Source organism: Gobio gobio, assembly GCF_949357685.1.
Source record: "Gobio gobio genome assembly, chromosome: 2".
Taxonomy (NCBI): domain Eukaryota; kingdom Metazoa; phylum Chordata; class Actinopteri; order Cypriniformes; family Gobionidae; genus Gobio; species Gobio gobio.
Genome location: NC_137098.1, coordinates 16447503 through 16466793, shown reverse-complemented (window position 1 = coordinate 16466793; position 19291 = coordinate 16447503). Strand labels below are relative to the sequence as shown.

At 40.6% G+C, this 19291-nt stretch overlaps 1 protein-coding gene across 1 annotated transcript in view; it reads left to right on the top strand.

The window, feature by feature from the left end:
• The window catches only part of rph3ab (rabphilin 3A homolog (mouse), b), a gene marked incomplete at its 5' end in the record, with an annotated part of 29611 nt that extends 10520 nt beyond the window's left edge, over positions 1-19091 (top strand). Inside the window, 7 exons of the mRNA XM_079803364.1 lie at positions 4404-4513; positions 5012-5138; positions 5271-5327; positions 6486-6640; positions 6903-6984; positions 9234-9330; positions 15619-19091. Coding sequence (XP_079659490.1) covers positions 4404-4513; positions 5012-5138; positions 5271-5327; positions 6486-6640; positions 6903-6984; positions 9234-9330; positions 15619-15749 — 759 coding nt within the window. The 3' untranslated portion in view covers positions 15750-19091. The remainder of the gene's footprint in view (positions 1-4403; positions 4514-5011; positions 5139-5270; positions 5328-6485; positions 6641-6902; positions 6985-9233; positions 9331-15618) is intronic.
• Between the last annotated feature and the right edge of the window lie 200 nt (positions 19092-19291).

Here is a 19291-nt window from a genome sequence, read left to right as displayed (position 1 = left end):
AACCATGTGCATGCAAGCTCTCTCTATCGCGCGTGCGTATGATCTGAAAACACCAATAATAAACAAATAAGCTGCATTTCAGCAATCTACATTTAAGATTTTCTGCTTAGTGTCATTCGGGTGGTCTGTGTTCTGTCACGACTCACGAGCCGCTTGTGCTGTTTGTGCGACAAAATCTGCCATCAAACCTTCTCAGTGATGAACTGTAATAAATCCAAGCATGGATCTCTCGACTATTTGCGATTGTGTTTGCTGAACTGCACTTGTGTGAAGTACTGAAATGAGCCTGGCTGTGAAACAGCCAATCGGAGCAGAGCTCAACATTATTATTCATGACCCTTCCAAATAAGGTAATAACAGCCCTTTTTAATTCAAGGGACAAACCCAATGGACATGTATAACCGTATCTGGAGTATTTTTGCCTTTACCTAAGCCACATACCTCTACAGTATGTAGATATCAGAGAACAATTTAAAATATTGTATCAATGCATTCTATGGCTCCTTTAAGTGGACTATCATAATAAAGTGTAACCTAAATAGGCTTTACAACCATGGACAAAAGTATTGGCAGTTTTGCAAAGGTTGCTGCTTCGGTTGTTTTGGTGTTGATTCACATTGTTTGTGAATCAGATACATTTTTAAATAATTGCAAAAAGCTTCATTGGCCAACTCAATTAACCCAGATTTCACTGTTTTTGGCCTTGGCACAAAATGATGAGCTAACACCATCTCACTAATCATACCATCAGCACATGGGGAAGTGTGAACGAGTAGTCAGATGAAATCACTCTAACATTCTGATTATAAGAGCAGACTGTGGCTATAAAAGGAAGGATGAAATGCTTCCAATCATTGTGTTCTTCTGTTAGCAATGGTTACCTCAAAAGAAAGACATGCAGCCATCATCGCTTTGCATCAAAATTACCTCACATGCAAGGAAATTGCTACAAAGATTATTGCACCTGAAAGAACCATTTACCGGATCATTAAGAACTTCAATGAGAGAGGTTAACCAGCAGCGAAGACGGCTTCAGGATGTCCCAGAGTGTCCAGCAAGCACCAGGACTGTCTCCTCCTTAGGATTCAGCTACAGAATTGTGTCACTACCAATGCATAGCTTGCTCAGTATTGGCAGCAGGTGGTTTTGAGTCCATCTGCACGCACAGTGAGGCCAAGACTTTTGGACAACAGCCTGGATTCAAGAAGGCCAGCAAAGAAGCCACTTCTTTCCAAAACATCAAGAACAGACTGAAATTCTGCAGGAAGTACAGGGATTGGACAGCAGAAGACTGGTGCAAAGTTATTGTCTCTGCCCATAGAAGAAAAGGTGAACACTTACATGAGTCCTGTGTTGTGCCAACAGTGAAGCATCTTCAGACTATCCATGTGTGGGGTTGCTTTTCATCCAAGGGAGTGGGCTCTCTCAAAATTCTGCCAGGAATAAAGAATGGTATCATACGGAGCCTTCTCCCAATGATCCAGGAGGTATCTGGTGATGATCCATGTAACAAGGCAAGAGTGATAATGAAGTGGCTCAGAGACATTGACATTTTGGATATGTGGCCAGGCAACTCCCCGGATCTCAATCCCATAGAGAACCTGTGGTCAATGCTCCAGAATCCCAGAGCGAATTGCAGAGGTTATGAAGAAGAAGGGTCAACACTGTATTGACTCTTTGCTGTTTTTGCCAATAAAAGCCATTCCAACTTTTGAAATGCTTAATGTTGTTTGCCAGTATACCAAAAAATTATCTACAAATACTGAAGCAGCAAACTTTGCGAAACACTTCTTTTAGCCACGGCTGTACAATTAACCTCCTTAGCTCTGGGACCATTTTTGGGGATTTCCGGCCTGGGTTTGGCCTACCCAAATTGAAAAGCTTCCCATACCAACATATAGTGGTCTAAATACACAATTTTGGTGTCATTTCACAGAAAACCATTTGACGTTACATAAAACACTGCAAACAGTGTTAAACATTTAATAATATGTAATAAAATTGATTTGGGGGTTATAAATACAGGCCCTGTGTGCTTTAGCACCCTGCAGACAGCAATACACTAGATGGCAGCAAATACTGGAAAAAAATATTTTGTCTGTATCATGTATGCAGTGTCTGCAGGGTGTTAGAGCACACAGAGCCTGAGATATACATTTTCAAAAATGAAATTATAAACAAAAATTCAACAATGAATTTATAACCAAAACATCAAAAAGGTATTACAGCTCATACAACATACTTAAATGTTTATCACTTTTAGCAGTGTATTATGGAGCTTCAAAGGGTTTCCTGTAAAATGACGCCAAATTGTGTATTTAGACCACTGTATGGGAAGCTTTTCAATTTGGGTACGCCAAATCCAGGCGGAAATGGTCCCAGAGTCATTTATTGTAAATAAGTTACTTTGTGTAAAACAAATGCCAAAGTGATGCATATCTCCAGAATGTAGCTCCTCCACAGACATTTAAAATGTAAAGTATATACTTGATGACGTCATTCCTTTTTTAGCATTTAAAGGGGTGGTAAAACACATTCTTTCGAAGGCTTGATTGTGTTTTTGGGGTGCACTGTAACGTGTGTTCATGCTTCGTTTTTAAAAAAAATCATTATTTTTTATATATTTGACCTTTATTCTACACTGCTCTGTCCCTCCTTGTAAAAACGGTCTGATGGTGTCCGGGTTGTATGAAGCCAGTCCCTCAAAAATACGCAATGGGCACAGATTGGTTAGCTGACCCAGTGTGTTGTGATTCGCTAACCGCCTAGTACACGTTTGTCGGAAACGTCACGCCCCTTACCTTTACCGGTAGACTGTGCTTTGGTCAGTATTAGAAACGATGGCGTCAATAAAACCACACCAATCTGAGCCCGAATCAGACCCAGAACATTTTAGTGAAGATGATCGAGCAGAACCTGTTCATTCCTCAAGAGTAAAGACTGCGGATCTATTAATCGCTACTGAATGGCACCATAACTTTTGTATTTTTAGAATGATTATAGCCAAATATCTGTTGCAAGAACTATTAACCAAAAACGGACTCTAAACATTGGCTTTACTAGTAGCCAAATCACACACAGAACCATGTTTAGCATGCCTGTAGATAAACAATACATAAAAGCTCTAATCAAAGAATCATTTACACTAATGCCAAGTTCGCTGTTGAGATTTTAACGTTAGTGTTTGTAACGTTAGGTGTTTGTCGGATAACGTTAAGTATGAATGAGCATTTAACAGACTGGTTTGCAGAACAGTGTTGTCATCTGTTTACTTCCTTGCTACAACGTACAATTAACAATACGAACTATTACAGGAAAACACATTGACGAAAAATAAATCATGCGGACAGGTTGTGGCCCGTAAACAGCTTCTGTTTTTAAATCCATCTTTCAGGACAAGCCGTTGTGCGAATCCTTAATTGAACTCGCGAAGATTGTGGAAGCTTTCCTCCGTGAAATGTGCAGCGGGAGCCGCGTGCGCCCGTTGTGCATTACACACTGGCAGTGTTTGTCTCGCGCAGCTGAACCGCGGCTCATGAATTGCAAATACAGACGAATATTGTCCATTATGACACATTTTCCAGTCTTCTCCTCCGACCCCTGTCTGTCTCGTGCTTTGATTTATGATGGGCAACATATATCTGTTGCAAATGCGACCTGTTCCCCTCTAGCTGTCTTATACACACATGCATATAACATGCTGTATGTTAAACGCTCTGCAACGCACCCCCGTCCCTAGGAAGGCTGAACAAAGCAAGTACCCCAGACCCGCAATCCGGATGAAAATAACAGCGTTTCGTCGGCATTGCGGCACCAACACTCCAGCCTACTAACCACAACAACGCAGCAATACAAAATGGCCTCGCCCCCCTTATTCTCAGAGGAGGGGTTTATGTAAATATTGGGGCTGGTGATGTCAGCAACCCTGGAGGAATGTCTGTAGTCGCCTACCGGCCGTTTGCTGTAGTCCTTAGAAATTGATTTCTTTAAAAGCAAATATCTCCCTTTGCTTTAAACTTTGAACGATGTAACTTTGCAGATGTTGTTTATGCTCAAGCAGCAACATTACACGCTAGCTAAAGTTAGAATAGTGAAATCATGGTTTACCACCCCTTTAAAATGGCTGAGCTTATATGTTTTCTCTTAAGATCTTTGTGGATGTTCTTTGTAGTCCGTATACTAATTCTAAACTAAATAAATTCACTTGTAAATTCACAACGTCACATTCATGCTCTGAGTAACTTTATTGCATGTACAGTGGCGTTTTGAGATCACTGATCCTTATCAGTTTTGTCAACTCAAAACCAACTAGCTTTATGAAAAAAGGCCTCAATTATGCAAAAGTTATACTTATTCTGGTCAAGCACTGATGTTTAAACAGAGCATCTTTTTTGTCAATACAGTCAAATAAATTACGTACCAAGACCCTACGCAACACTCGCAACCCAAACTGGAATGAGACGCTGGTGTACCACGGGCTGACAGATGAGGATATGCAGCGCAAGACCCTCAGGTTTAAGTCTACTTTTGTACAGTCACACACAGTGCTATAGTACATTTGCCATAAGTTCTTTCCTTTCTTATATTAGTCACACTCAAAATAAATTGGCATGTTTTCTAAATGAGTGGATGATGTGGAAAGATTTAGCTCAAATAGTAAATAGTCATTTTTATATATTTCGATCTAGCTTTCTTTTTTTTCTTTTTTTTTTTTAATACTTCAGCTTAATCTTATTTTATTTTAGTTAGCTGCCACTGCAACATTTTTGGTGTTTTTTAACTTTAAATTGTTCATCTACTATTTATATTTTATTTGAACTATATTTCAACTGCTGAAAATTATAGTTTCGTTTTTTAATAGTTTCAGTTACAGACAGTTAATTAGCTTATCAGAGACTAAAAATTTAACCATTCTTGTGTTAAAAATTAGATATATTTTTTATGTATTGGACATCCAGTAATCACAGATATATTTTTAACTATTTAAAGGATTTTACTTATGTCTGTGCAGAATATCTGTCTGTGACGAAGACAAGTTTGGCCACAATGAGTTTATCGGAGAAACCAGAGTTGCACTGAAAAAACTCAAGTTCAATCAGAAGAAAAACTTTAATGTGTGTCTAGAGAGAGTTGTCCAAGTGAGTGCTTTTATGCTTCATACTCATATACCCCACACAGACATGCTTATTATTGACAACCATTGATGAATTAGCTGAATATATATTCATTTTAAATACATAATGAAAAATGTTTTGCCTCTCTTTGCATAGACAAAAAGAACATCAACTGCAGGTGGTGCACGAGGAATCACCCTCTATGAGGATGAGGTAAATATTTATACTCATATTTATAGAGGTATACTTAATTACTGAAAACACCTAACAATGTATTTGCATTAAGATTAAGGTCACATTTTGCTTACAGAATGGCACCTGTCTGCAATATATGCGTTATAATTTTTGTTATATTATTACTATACAGGCTAATTATATAAAGAAGCACACTTTAACATCCTTTTAAAAGAGGAACTTACACAAATACTTTATAACAATATACTTAAGTGCAAACTGAAAGTAAGGACACTTAATTGCACGTTAGTTGCAATTAAATAAAAATACATTATAGTGTCAAATTATATTAAATGCAATTAGCTGAAATTTAGAGTGCTTTTTTGACCCAATTATGATAGGCTTAAGTACATCTTTATTTGTAGTTTCATAATTATTAGTATTATCTTTGAAATAAGTTACTGCTGAATGTACTGACAAGCATTTATGGTGTGGTAAAATACACCTTAATGGCATTTCTATTGAAACTTGTGTCATATGTTTGTAATTATGAATTTGCAATTTAGTACATTTAAAATCTATTAATTTTTAAATGTAATATGTAATACTATTCTAGAGTTAGAATTACGATAAAGTACTTTACATGTGCCTTAGTATGTTAGTCAACAAATCAAAATAAGTGCACTTCTTTAGAGCATGACAAAATAGTACTAAAAAATATTTAAAATTTAAAAAATACTTTTTAAAAGTGGACTTATGTTTGGCAACATTGCCATGAAAATGCACTCTTTTTAAGTTGCCTTTAAGTCATTAATATTATATTATCTGCAAGCACAGCTTTTTAAAAACATGCTTTTGAAATTTAAAGTACACCACAAGTACACATTCAATACAATTAAGTGCAGTTCTTTTTCTCAAGGGTATCATTAACAGAGGTTTGCAGATTAGACCAGATGACACACAAACCCAACCCCAGGCTTTTTACACTGGAGCTTTTTATGTACCGATTCCATTATTTTGTGGATCCTGTGTATTTTGTACTTCATTCTTATATGTATCAACTGCAAATATCAGCAGTAGCAGAATTAATTAACACCCATGTGCATCCATAGGATGAGGTGTTTCTACAATAAGTACATTTGCAATAAACACTCCTGTGCTATCATTAACCACACTACTATTTTTGTACCTGTGTAGACTGGGAAGGATGGCACTGAGCTGGAAGAGAGAGGACGTATCCTGATATCCCTCATGTACAACACCCAGCTGGGTCGTCTCATTGTAGGTGTTATACGCTGTGTTCACTTAGCAGCAATGGATGCAAATGGATACTCTGATCCCTTTGTCAAAATGTGAGTGTCTCTCTCTCTCTACTCAATGTTAATATACATGATACAGTATTTATTATGCTTAGGAAACACTCATATAAGTTAAGGCATTAAACAATATTAACATTTATAAATCATAATGTACAGTATAATTAGTTACTGTACAGTTACTAAGCATTGTATATTTCTCATAGAATTAGATTTTTGTTTTTAAAAACAAAACACTTACTCAAGACTATTAAAAATGAAACCAAATTCTTGAAAATGTGCATATTTCTATGAATAGATGTCTGAAACCTGATATGGGGAAGAAAGCAAAAAACAAGACGCAGACCAAGAAGAAGACACTCAACCCAGAGTTTAATGAGGTATGTTGTCCACTTGTAATGTGGACATTACACATCTGCGATTATGACATATGCCAAGATCTTCTAATTGTGATCATTAATCTCTGGCTAATTTGGGTCTTCAAGCGCATTTGCAGTTTGGATTAAATCTCTGGATTGCGTTTGTCTAAAATACTGTGCATTCTTGTGCTAAAATTCAATGTTCAATATATTCAAACATTTCAAAATAAAAACAACACAGGGTTAGCCTTCTACGTACTTCCGCTCAATTTTCATTTTCCTTCAGTACTCCGTCTGGGACTGCGGTATATTCTTAGGTTTTCTCCGAACAAATTTGTACCGGTCCAATCAGCGAACAGAGGGAGTGGCTGAGAATGATGACGTTGATGTCGTGCGCTAGTTTGAGTTGTAGTTCAGTAATGGTGGCGGAGAAAGATGCGAGCGAAGCCATTCATTCCGTTGTGGCACCGCTGCCGAATATCCAGAAGTTAAAGCCGGAGCAAGAACAATCTTTGCTGAGTTCCGTTGGTGGCCATGATGTTATGGCCCTCCTCCCCACGGGGTTTGATTTTCTAGCTCGCTCCTTTAGTGGTGAAGGAGGGGTCAGAAGATCTTGTCATCATTTACATGGGCTAGTGAGTGATTTTATTGCCATCTGTCTCCCACCACCCGCGTAAAAATCCCCGGCCGAATTACTTACTGTTTTAGAAAAACACCAAGGTCGTGTGGTCATTTAATTGCTGTCCGAATCCACATCTCTGACTTTTCAAGAATATATCACTTCAAAATTCACTGTTTACTTGTATTTCTTTAAATGCTGGCAAGTATTTACAAGAGCAATTTCATCACTGCTCAAAAAAAAAAGAAGAAAAGCACGTAAACATTTGAATTGGGCCGTTATTTACGGCATCATTTATTCTTATCATACCAAGCATATGACATTTTATTTACACCATACAATCATGTTACGGACCACGTGAGCAGCGCGTTCCCAATCACAAAACTCTCCCCTCCACTGTGAATAAATCACAATCCGAATGCACAAGTTTTAGGTTTTATCACTGAGGTGGCGTGCACAATCTGCAAAAAGTTATTTTTACGGACTTCCATGTGAGAAACAGAGGCGAACGGCGCATGACATACGTCACGACCAAACATTAGCGATTGGTTATGGCAGATCCAGAGCGGCTCTGGGCAGATCCATTAGTTTTAAACTTCAACAGAGTACCCACCTTCAAGGAAGTAAACGCTTTTTCAATGGAGAGTGGTCAGACTCTCTGTACAAATGAAATGTACGAGAGTCTGGTAAGACCAGGCTAACACAGGGGTACTTAAATATTTTATGTCAACATGATGTATTTATGATTTTTTTTCATTTTGGCTATTTTAATCCTTTTCTATCTTTAAATGAAAGGCTTTGTGTGCAAAATGTTAATTACATATAGTTTTCTTTTCTTTTCTTCAGAATTAACTAAATGCATTTTGTCAGGAAAATAAGTATATATAGACAAATTTCAGCACTTCATAGCAAAATTATTATTAATTGTGATTACAAATCGTGTAAATACTCATGATTAAATATTTTAATCTACTGACTGCCCTAGTATTTAAGCATGTTCACGTTAAACATGGTGACCCTATTTGAAATTGCTCTTTCATTCAAAAAAAAAAGAGGATAAATATGAATTAAAATTACTAATTCATATTTACTTAATATTTTAAGTTAATATTAGTTAATATTTTATGTCAAAGGGTTTCAACTGACAAAAAATGTTTTTGGAAACACTGACTTTGGAAAACTTTGTTACTTGATTTGAAAAAAAAGAAAAAAGAAAAAAAAATGGCCTATTTTAATGCTTCTTTGTCTTTATATGCAAAATGTTAATTACATATTGTATTTTAACAGAAAATTAAGTATTTATAGTCAGCATTTTCAAAATCTGCGATTTAAGTCTAAATTGTGATTAATCATGATTAAATATTTTAATCTACCAACATTATAATTATACATGTTTATAATTAATATTATGACCCTAATTGAAATGTGCATTTGGCTGTAAATGAGCCTGCAACACAACTGCAATGCTGACCATTACTTCCATTTGTAATCTCTTTCCAGTTGTTGTGTTTAAATAATCTGGTTCAACATTGTAGCAATGTGAATCCTTGTTAGTGTTCTGTTCCAATTCTGATATTTCCCTGCTGTTTTGATCTTTTTACCGTGTTTCTAAGATTCCCCTTGCTTTGTCATGTGCACTGTTCTTTTGCAGGAATTCAGCTATGATATTAAGCATGCAGAGCTGGCTAAAAAGACTCTTGATATCTCAGTATGGGACTACGACATTGGCAAATCCAATGATTATATAGGTATTTACTGTTATTTTATAATCTACATTATAATATGTCATTGTACCCAGTTTTTCCGAATCCATATTTACACCTGGTGTTAACATTTGTCTTGGTTGATCTGGTCAGGTGAGACAAACTGCTGTTTACACCTGGTATTAACATGTCTTCTGCATGCACAGTCGTGGCCAAAAAAAGGTTCTCTCCTGTTTTTGCATGTGTTCATAATTTCTTTGTATGACAGCCTGGCCAAAAATTATTTCCGCACAATTGGGCACGTTTCCAGGCTGGGGTCTCAGGATCAGGTGAAAAGAGTGAAAAGGCATGATTCGCTGACCAAAAATGCCTGCAGGTCCCCCAACCCTCTTTATGGAAGTGAGCGCAGTCAGGAACGTTATCTTTAGGAACAGGATATTAAGCTCAACTGGCTCGAGTGGCTCAAATGGAGCTCTCTGCAGACCAGAAAGGACCACAGAGAGATCACAGGAGGAGATGAGTTGCAGTCTGGGGGGATTTGACCTCTTTTGCCTCTCAAGAACCTGTGCTTTCCTAGCGACTTGCCGACAACTGCAATGTAATGTGCCGCAATGGTTGAGTGGGGCCAGCCTCCGCTCCAACCCTTATTGCAGGAGCCGATCAGGCATCTCGAGAGGTCTTCCTGACGGGAAGAGGGAGCTCTGGCTTGAGTGTTAGTGTCTACCACCACTGGTAGAAGCCGAAGGGGGATGCCCTCGGTAACAAGCAGACTTTGGGGCAGCCCGCGGTGGCCTGGTAGCAGAGATATCACGCTGGGGTAGGGTGTGATTTATTGCCTCAGTCTACTTCTGGACTGCCGAGAACTGCTGGCAAAGTCCTCAACAATGACATATTTCAAACTGTAACTTTCATCGCCCGGAGGGTTCAGGCAATAAAAGGTGCCTTTCATGACTTCTGAACCTCCTCATGCACAGGAATGTGGCTTTGAACCAAGGATCCAATCATCCAACCATGATCGCTCAGGACAAGGTTTCACTCGAGTCTGATGCCCACAGGCAAGCAGCTCTGCATCTCTCTGAACACTGCATGAGTGACTACGCCCAAGCAGGGAAGGTCAGCCTCATCTTTCTCTACAGAGGACAATATCCCACTCTCTGATGCAGCTATCAACATCTGATCCTCACCAGGAGCAACGAATAACATGCTGGGTTGCCCCATGGGGAATTTCGCTGCACTTAACTGTGCACCGCTCTCTTTATGAATGGCGAAACCTGCTGAATGCACCCTCTCCACCAGCGAGAGAGATCTCCTCCGTTGCACACTGTTATCTTTGCTTGGTGACTGAAAATAGTGATCGCTGTCTACAACCACTCGGCTCTGAAGCAAAAATTTGAATGAGTGGATGCATGCCACCATCTTATAGACCTGTATGTACGGGGGAGTGGCTCTGCATGAAAATTCCACTCGCCAAGCCCATTGGCCATTTTTCTAAAATTCAGAGGTGATTGGGGCTCCCAGGTGAGACCCTATTTGTCAGTCGACATAACTATTAACAAATCTTTAATAATATTTGAGAGGATGAAGATGACAATTTTTCAAAGCCAGACATCACTTTTGGCCACTATATGTGAACTTTTCCAATTATCTGTCTAATGTTTTTTTCTTTTAAAGCCATATGTCATTAACCTTATAGTGGTCAGTGGTGATTGGATATAGAGCACTGCAGTGATGATGTACACTATATTGCCAAAAGCTTTGGGACGCCTGCCTTTACATGCACATGAACTTTAATGACAATCCCATTCTTAATCCGTAGGGGTTTAATATGGAGTTGGCCCACCCTTTGCAGCTATAACAGCTTCAACTCTTCTGGGAAGGCTTTCCACAAGGTTCAGGAGTTTGTTTATGGGAATTTTTTAACATTCTTCTAGAAGCGGATTTGTGAGGTCAGGCACTGATGTTGGACGAGTAGGCCTGGCTCGCAGTCTCTGCTCTTATTCATCCCAAAGGTGTTCTATCGGATTGAGGTCAGGACACTGTGCAGGCAAGTCAAGTTCCTCCATACCAAACTCGCTCATCCATGTCTTTATGGACCTTGCTTTGTGCACTGGTACGCAGTCCTGTTGGAACAGGAAGGGGCAACTGGGTTTAGGCAACCACCAAACCCAAACTCATTCATTGGATTGCGAGAAAAGCATGAATCGTCACTCCAGAGAACATGTCTCAGTTCAGTGGCAGCGTGCTTTACACCACTGCATCCGACACTTTGCATTGCTCTTGGTGATGTAAGGCTTGGATGCAACTGATTGGCCATGGAAACCCATTCGATGAAGCTCTCTACGCACTGTTCTTGAGCTAATCTGAAGGCCACACAAAGTTTGGAGGTCTGTAGCTATTGACTCTGCGGAAAGTCTGAGACTTCTGCGCATTGTGCGCCTCAGCATGCACTGACCCCACTCTTCGCGACCCATTCTTTCACAAATGTTTGTGGAAGCAGTCTGCATGCATAGGTGCTTGATTTTATACACCTGTGGCCATGGAAGTGATTGGAACACCTGAATTCAATGATTTGGAGGGGTGTCCCAATACTTTTTGCAATATAGTGTATTTTTGAAGGCCAAACTGGAAGTTAGCATCACTCAGGTTCCCTCAACAAAATTTTTTTTGGATGACTGTAGAAAAGAAACTCTGTTACCAACAAAAGGTTCTTAAAGATTTTGTTCATCATGGTAATCTTCACAAACTAACACAATTTACGTATTTTGAAGCCTAAATACAATCAGAAGTAAAACGCTTAACGTAGGCTATAAACAAGCTACACCGGGGTCATACAACTTCAACATCTCCAACATTAAGTTTCTATTAACTCTTTCAGTCTTTATTTAAAAAAAAAAAAACATTTGAAAGTTTGAGTTTGATGTGATGACGTTTAATGTCCCTGGCAACCTCTGTTGTCCCATTTAGACACCTGTTAGAAACCACCTTTTTCAAGACCAATAAATCTTTTAGAAAACCACAATAGGGTATTACTGATGTATTTTATATCATAGAATAAAACATGAAAATATATTGAGCTTGTGTTTACCAGGGCAATGAAACTGAACCGTTTTTCGGGTTTTGGTCTACGTCATCTTGATTCCATCCATCCATCCATCCATCTTCTTCCGCTTATCCGGGGCCGGGTCGCGGGGGCAGCAGTCTAAGCAGAGATGCCCAGACTTCCCTCTCCCTAGACACTTCCTCTAGCTCTTCCGGGGGGACACCGAGGCGTTCCAAGGCCAGCCGGGAGACATAGTCCCTCCAGCGTGTCCTTGGTCTTCCCCGGGGCCTCCTCCCGGTTGGACATGCCCGAAACACCTTCCCGGGAAGGCGTTCAGGAGGCATCCGGAACAGATGCCCGAGCCACCTCAGCTGTACCCTCTCGATGTGGAGAAGCAGCGGCTCTACTCCGAGTTCCTCCCCGAGTGACTGAGCTTCTCACCCTATCTCTAAGGGAGCGCCCAGCCACCCTACGGAGAAAGCTCATTTCGGCCACCTGTATCCGGGATCTTGTCCTTTCGGTCATGACCCAAAGCTCATGACCATAGGTGAGAGTAGGAACGTAGATTGACCGGTAAATCGAGAGCTTCGCCTTACGGCTTAGCTCTTTCTTCACCACAACAGACCGGTACATCGACCGCATTACTGCAGAAGCTGCACCGATCCGTCTGTCAATCTCCCGTTCCATCCTCCCCTCACTCGTGAACAAGACCCCTAGATACTTGAACTCCTCCACTTGGGGCAGGAACTCTCCACCAACCTGAAGTGGGCAAGCCACCCTTTTCCGACTGAGGACCATGGCCTCGGATTTGGAGGTGCTGATCCCCATCCCAACCGCTTCACACTCGGCTGCAAACCATCCCAGTGCATGCTGAAGGTCCTGGTTAGAAGGGGCCAACATGACAACGTCATCCGCAAAGAGCAGAGACGAAACCGTGTGGTCCCCAAACCTGACACCCTCCGGCCCTTGGCTGCGCCTAGAAATTCTGTCCATAAAAATTATGAACAGAACCGGCGACAAAGGGCAGCCCTGCCGGAGTCCAACATGCACCGGGAACAAGTCTGACTTACTGCCGGCAATGCGGACCAAACTCCTGCTTCGGTCACACAGGGACCGGACAGCCCTCAGCAAAGGACCCCGGACCCCATATTCCCCCAGCACCCTCCACAGGACGCCGCGAGGGACACAGTCGAATGCCTTCTCCAAATCCACAAAACAAATGTGGACTGGTTGGGCAAACTCCCATGAACCCTCCAGCACCCTGTAGAGGGTATAGAGCTGGTCCAGTGTTCCACGACCAGGACGAAAACCACACTGTTCCTCCTGAATCCGAGGTTCCACTATCGGCCGAATTCTCCTCTCCAGTACCCTGGCATAGACTTTCCCGGGGAGGCTGAGAAGTGTGATCCCCCTATAGTTGGAACACACCCTCCGGTCCCCCTTCTTAAAAAGAGGGACCACCACCCCGGTCTGCCATCCCAGAGGCACTGTCCCCGACCGCCACGCGATGCTGCAGAGGCGTGTCAGCCAAGACAGCCCCACAACATCCAGAGACTTGAGGTACTCAGGGCGGATCTCATCCACCCCCGGTGCCTTGCCACCGAGGAGTTTCTTGACCACCTCGGTGACTTCAGCTTGGGTGATGGACGAGTCCTCCTCTGAGCCCCCGGCCTCTGCTTCCTCGATGGAAGACGTGACGGCGGGATTGAGGAGATCCTCAAAGTATTCCTTCCACCGTCCGACAACATCCCCAGTCGAGGTCAACAGCTGCCCATCGCCACTGTAAACAGCGTTGGTAGGGCACTGCTTCCCCCTCCTGAGGCGCCGGACGGTTTGCCAGAATCTCTTCGAGGCCAGCTGATAGTCCTTTTCCATGGCCTCACCGAACTCCTCCCAGGCCCGAGTTTTTGCCTCCACAACCACCCGGGCTGCAGTCCGTTTAGCCTGCCGGTACCCGTCGGCTGCCTCGGGAGTCCCACAAGCCAGCCAGGCCCGATAGGACTCCTTCTTCAGCTTGACGGCATCCCTTACTTCCGGTGTCCACCACCGGGTTCGGGGATTGCCGCCTCGACAGGCACCGGAGACCTTGCGTCCACAGCTCCGAGCAGCCGCTTTGACAATGGAGGTGGAGAACATGGTCCACTCGGACTCAATATCTCCAGCCTCCCTCGGGATCTGGTCGAAGCTCTGCCGGAGGCAGGAGTTGAAGATCTCTCTGACAGGAGACTCGGCCAAACGTTCCCAGCAAACCCTCACAGTACGTTTGGGTCAACCGAGTCTATCCAGCTTCCTCCCCCGCCATCGGATCCAACTCACCACCAGGTGGTGATCAGTTGACAGCTCCGCCCCTCTCTTCACCCGAGTGTCCAAGACATACGGCCGCAGGTCAGATGAAACGACCACAAAGTCGATCATTGACCTACGACCTAGGGTGTCCTGGTGCCATGTGCACTGATGGACACCCTTATGCTTGAACATGGTGTTCGTTATGGACAAACTGTAACTAGCACAGAAGTGAATAACTGAACACCACTCGGGTTCAGATCCAGGGGGCCGTTCCTCCCAATCACGCCCCTCCAGGTTTCACTGTCATTGCCCACGTGGGCGTTGAAGTCCCCCAGTAGAACGACGGAGTCCCCAGTCGGAGCACTCTCCAGCACCCCTCCCAGGGAAACCAAGAAGCTTATGGACTCTGCACTGCTGTTTGGCCCGTAGGCACACACAACAGTGAGAGACCTATCCCCGAGCCGAAGCCGCAGGGAAACGACCCTCTCGTTCACCGAGGTAAACTCCAACACATGGCGGCAGAGCTGGGGGGCTATAAGCAAACCCACACCAGCCCGCCGCCTCTCCCCATGGGCAACTCCAGAGTGGTGAAGAGTCCATCCCCTCTCGAGGAGTGTGGTCCTCCTTTTATTGGTCATCATAAGGGTTTTTGAACTGCTCTTAGTCTGACCCGTCACCTAGGACCTGTTTGCCTTGGGAGACCCTACCAGGGGCATATAGCCCCGGACAACGTAGCTCCTAGGGTCATTCGGGTACTCAAACCCCTCCACCACGTTAAGGTGGTAGTTCATGGAGGAGCGGCTTGATTCCATTTACACATAATATTTAGTCTACTTGTGATCGGATCAACCAGAAAACATGTTGATACTAGGTGTAAACGGTTGTCATTATACTTCAAATATGGACAATTCTTCACTGACTTTCATTTCATTCTTCTATTGAAAATAAAAATCACATTTTGGTAATGCACACTGAATGTTTTGATACCACTAATATTTCATGATCAGGAGGCTGCCAGCTGGGAATCACTGCCAAAGGTGAGCGTTTGAAGCACTGGTATGAATGCCTAAAGAACAAAGACAAGAAGATTGAGCGTTGGCATACTCTTTTCAACGAGAATCACATCTCAAGTGATTAGGCTCTTTAAGCTTTGTGCATGCATTTGTCGGTTTAACTTCCTTAAGTTGTACTTGGCTCATTTGCCAACTCCATTCCCCTCCACTAATGCATATCTTGGGCTAAACTGATCTTGTTCTTGTCCGGCTGACACATGATATGCTTTCAAAGAACAAAATGTGATGTCTGGAGCTCTACTGTTCACTGTGACCTACACACAAACGACTATCGGTTAGCATTGAAAAGTAAAATAACTGCACAGTTATGTCATGTCATGTTCCCTTATCTGGCCAAAGTAGCATTGTGTTTTTTAAGTTATTGTCTAAGAACAACTGTAGAAAGAAAAACTCCAAATATTTACCTTGATGTGGGAATGCGTTAATATCATGTCTCTTAGCAACCTCTTATTAAAAAGAATTATGAATGTCTTTCTCCTTAAAAAAAAAAGAGGCAGATAAAGAATATATAAGCCCTATTTTAAACAGTTTTACCCAGTCTAAGAATGTTTACAGGCCATATAGAATGTCAGGTCAAATTACTTCCTTTAACATTAACACTTTAACAAAACTAACACTTTATTGACTTATTTATACACCTTCAACATCACAATTTGTTCAAAAATATCAAAATAATTATTTCGAACAGATAGGCAAACAACATGTAGGGATGTTTACACAGCACAGATATGACTAAATCCAAAGAATGTTTAAGAATTTTAAACCATTACAAATAATTTTGTGCGATCTGTTTGACAAGGATACATTTAGACTTTAGGTTAGGTAATCTTCTAATGAATGCAATTTTGTAACACATTGCTTGGTATGTCTGGTTTATAACAACACCTCTATGTAAGCACACTATTCCACGAAACCCTTTCAAACATGCATCTTATTTGTGGTCTATAATGAGCTGAAAATACAAATGCCTTGTGTGAAGACAGTAACTTCCACGGACAAATGAAATTACTTTATAAAAGAATAGACAAAAATAGTCTAATGGCTGTGAAGGCACATTAATTAGTCACCTGCAGCCTGTTTGTCTTGTGACTGCAGTCTAATCACAGGATTGCATCAGGAAAGCACATTTACAATGGAATGACCTCAACATTTCCATTTTTTTGCTATTATAGCCAGCTGCATGAGAGTGTCTGTGATCATAGTGAATGCAATTCATTTTCTTTGTTTGATTTACTCCCCGTAGATTAAATTACTGTTTACCAACAAACGCTTGGCAGCGACACTTCAAGGTTGTTCAGGAACCCAGAAACAGAGCTGTTGCGTTTCAATTTGATCTTAAAAAAAGCTAAATTGATGACCTAAAACACTGTGTTACTAAAAAAAATTTGGAGCTTTGAAGTTTTTCTTCAAGATTGCTGGATCAAGACAAATTCAGGTTTTATACACAAATTATGAGAATTCACTGATCCTGGACAAATCAATATCAAATCAATATAAAAAACTCAAGCTTGCTGAAGACAAGTAAACAGTCAGTGATAAAATAAGAACAAAGAAACTAATTACAAGAAAAAGGACAACAAACTACAATAGAACAAAGAAATAGACCTACCTGAAAAACTTCAAGGACTAGAAAATTAAATATACATTTATTCTAATATTAAAGTGAGACAAAAGTGATTCAGCCAAGAGCATTAAGAGATTTGATCTTTTTTGTTGTTTGATTAACATCAATGACACAGATGACAGCAGACTTATTGGGCTGCTGTCACTTTAAGACAGAATTCACTGATCCAATATACTGTTTCATATTTTTCTCAACTGTTTACATTCACTTAAGACATATGACTGTGTTTACGAGGATACTTGCTAAGACGTCCATTTTGACACATAAGTGTGTGTATTTAATCTCCCAATTAGGCAGCAAAAATAACTTATTTTAGTACTCACATGTTCTCTATAGCAAAATGAGTTATCTTTGGCTGCTTATTGCATTTCAAGGGTTTTAAATCACTTGTTTTTAAAACGAAATGCTCAAAAATCCATGCAAACTTTCTGCAAAGCTTTCGTGGCGATGCAGCAGACGTTAGAGACGATAGTACCAAAATCTACTGACAAATGTATAATCGTGTCTACCGGTATATCGCACACCTCTAATGTCCACATACTGAACTTAAGCTCCAGAGAGTTTTCAAATGTGTATTTAAGCAATAAAGACACATTGCTTATCTGCTTATCTTACTTTTTTGTCATACCTCAGGCTTTAGAACATCCTGTTATATATCCAACAAATGAAATATTGAATCAAGTTGAAGCAATTTTAGGGAGAGAATACAGGAAAGGGACTAGGAAATGATTTGAGCCAGACTCAAACCCAGGTCCCCATGAGCATGGCATCTGTTTATATATGGGCCACAGCTCCAAATATGTAATGCCAAAACAGATCATTAGAACCGCAGCACTGCTCATGTCAATCACTAAAAGCTGCTCGTGTGAAGAACCCAGAAGTGTGGTTGCTTGTTGTTTGACATCACAGAAAATTTGAAAGAGTCATGTCATGTGGAATCATGTTTTCCTTGATATTTTGATATATAAAAGGTACTATTAAAAAAAACTCAAAGTTTCAGAACTCAAAACATCCTCCAAAAAGAGCATGTATTGTTACTACTCAGCAAAAAAAGTAAAATCACCACTTTGTGAAATTAGGATTATTATTTAAGTATAACAGTGGTCATTTATAAGGGTCCGCAAAATGGAGCGATTGTAGGGTCAGAGACTGGTCGAAAAATGTTCACATATTAATACATTTAGACCAAGTATTATAAGTGAACCTCAAGGAATATCAGAAAAAAAGAAAGAAAAAAAAAGCATGACATGACCAACACAATCTCATGGCAATTTGTAACTATTTTACATTTTGTCGAATTTATGGCAAATTTGTACAATCTCATTCGTATGCTTTCATACGATCTCATTCATAAGATGCACTTCATACAAACTCATACGAAATTGCCACCTTGTAAAATAGTTGTTTTTCCGTGAGATCGGGTTGAACATGAACCTTTTTTAATCCAGTAAGTCAATTAGATTTAAAAAAAGAAAGTGATGCTGTATTTTTCATGACACCTTTACATACAGAGCTATCTATGATTGTATCAATGACATTTTCAAAAAACAAACAAAATATAGCACACCAGTCTAATACTTAAAACCACATTTGCCAGTTTCGTTTGTGAATGATTATCGGTATAAATTTCTTCTTTCAATCATGATGCAATTGTATATATATAAATATATATAGTGCATGTACTTGCACAGCAGGGAAGTGTTTACTGTATGTCTGAACTTTGCATGTAAAGATTTTACTTGGAGTTCAAAACACAGAGGCCAATAAAAGTCAAAATAAACTGCAGTCATTTGTTTACTTCATTTATGTGTACTTCTTTCATTTTAATACACTTCAAAGAATATTAGGAAAGCTTAAGTATTGTTTTGCTTCTATCACCATGAAATGTCTACATATTTGAATTAATGAACGAATACAAAAAATAATATTTTATATCAGTCCCATTTGGAGTCCCCTTGGTAAGAATAAGTTTGTGAAACCTTT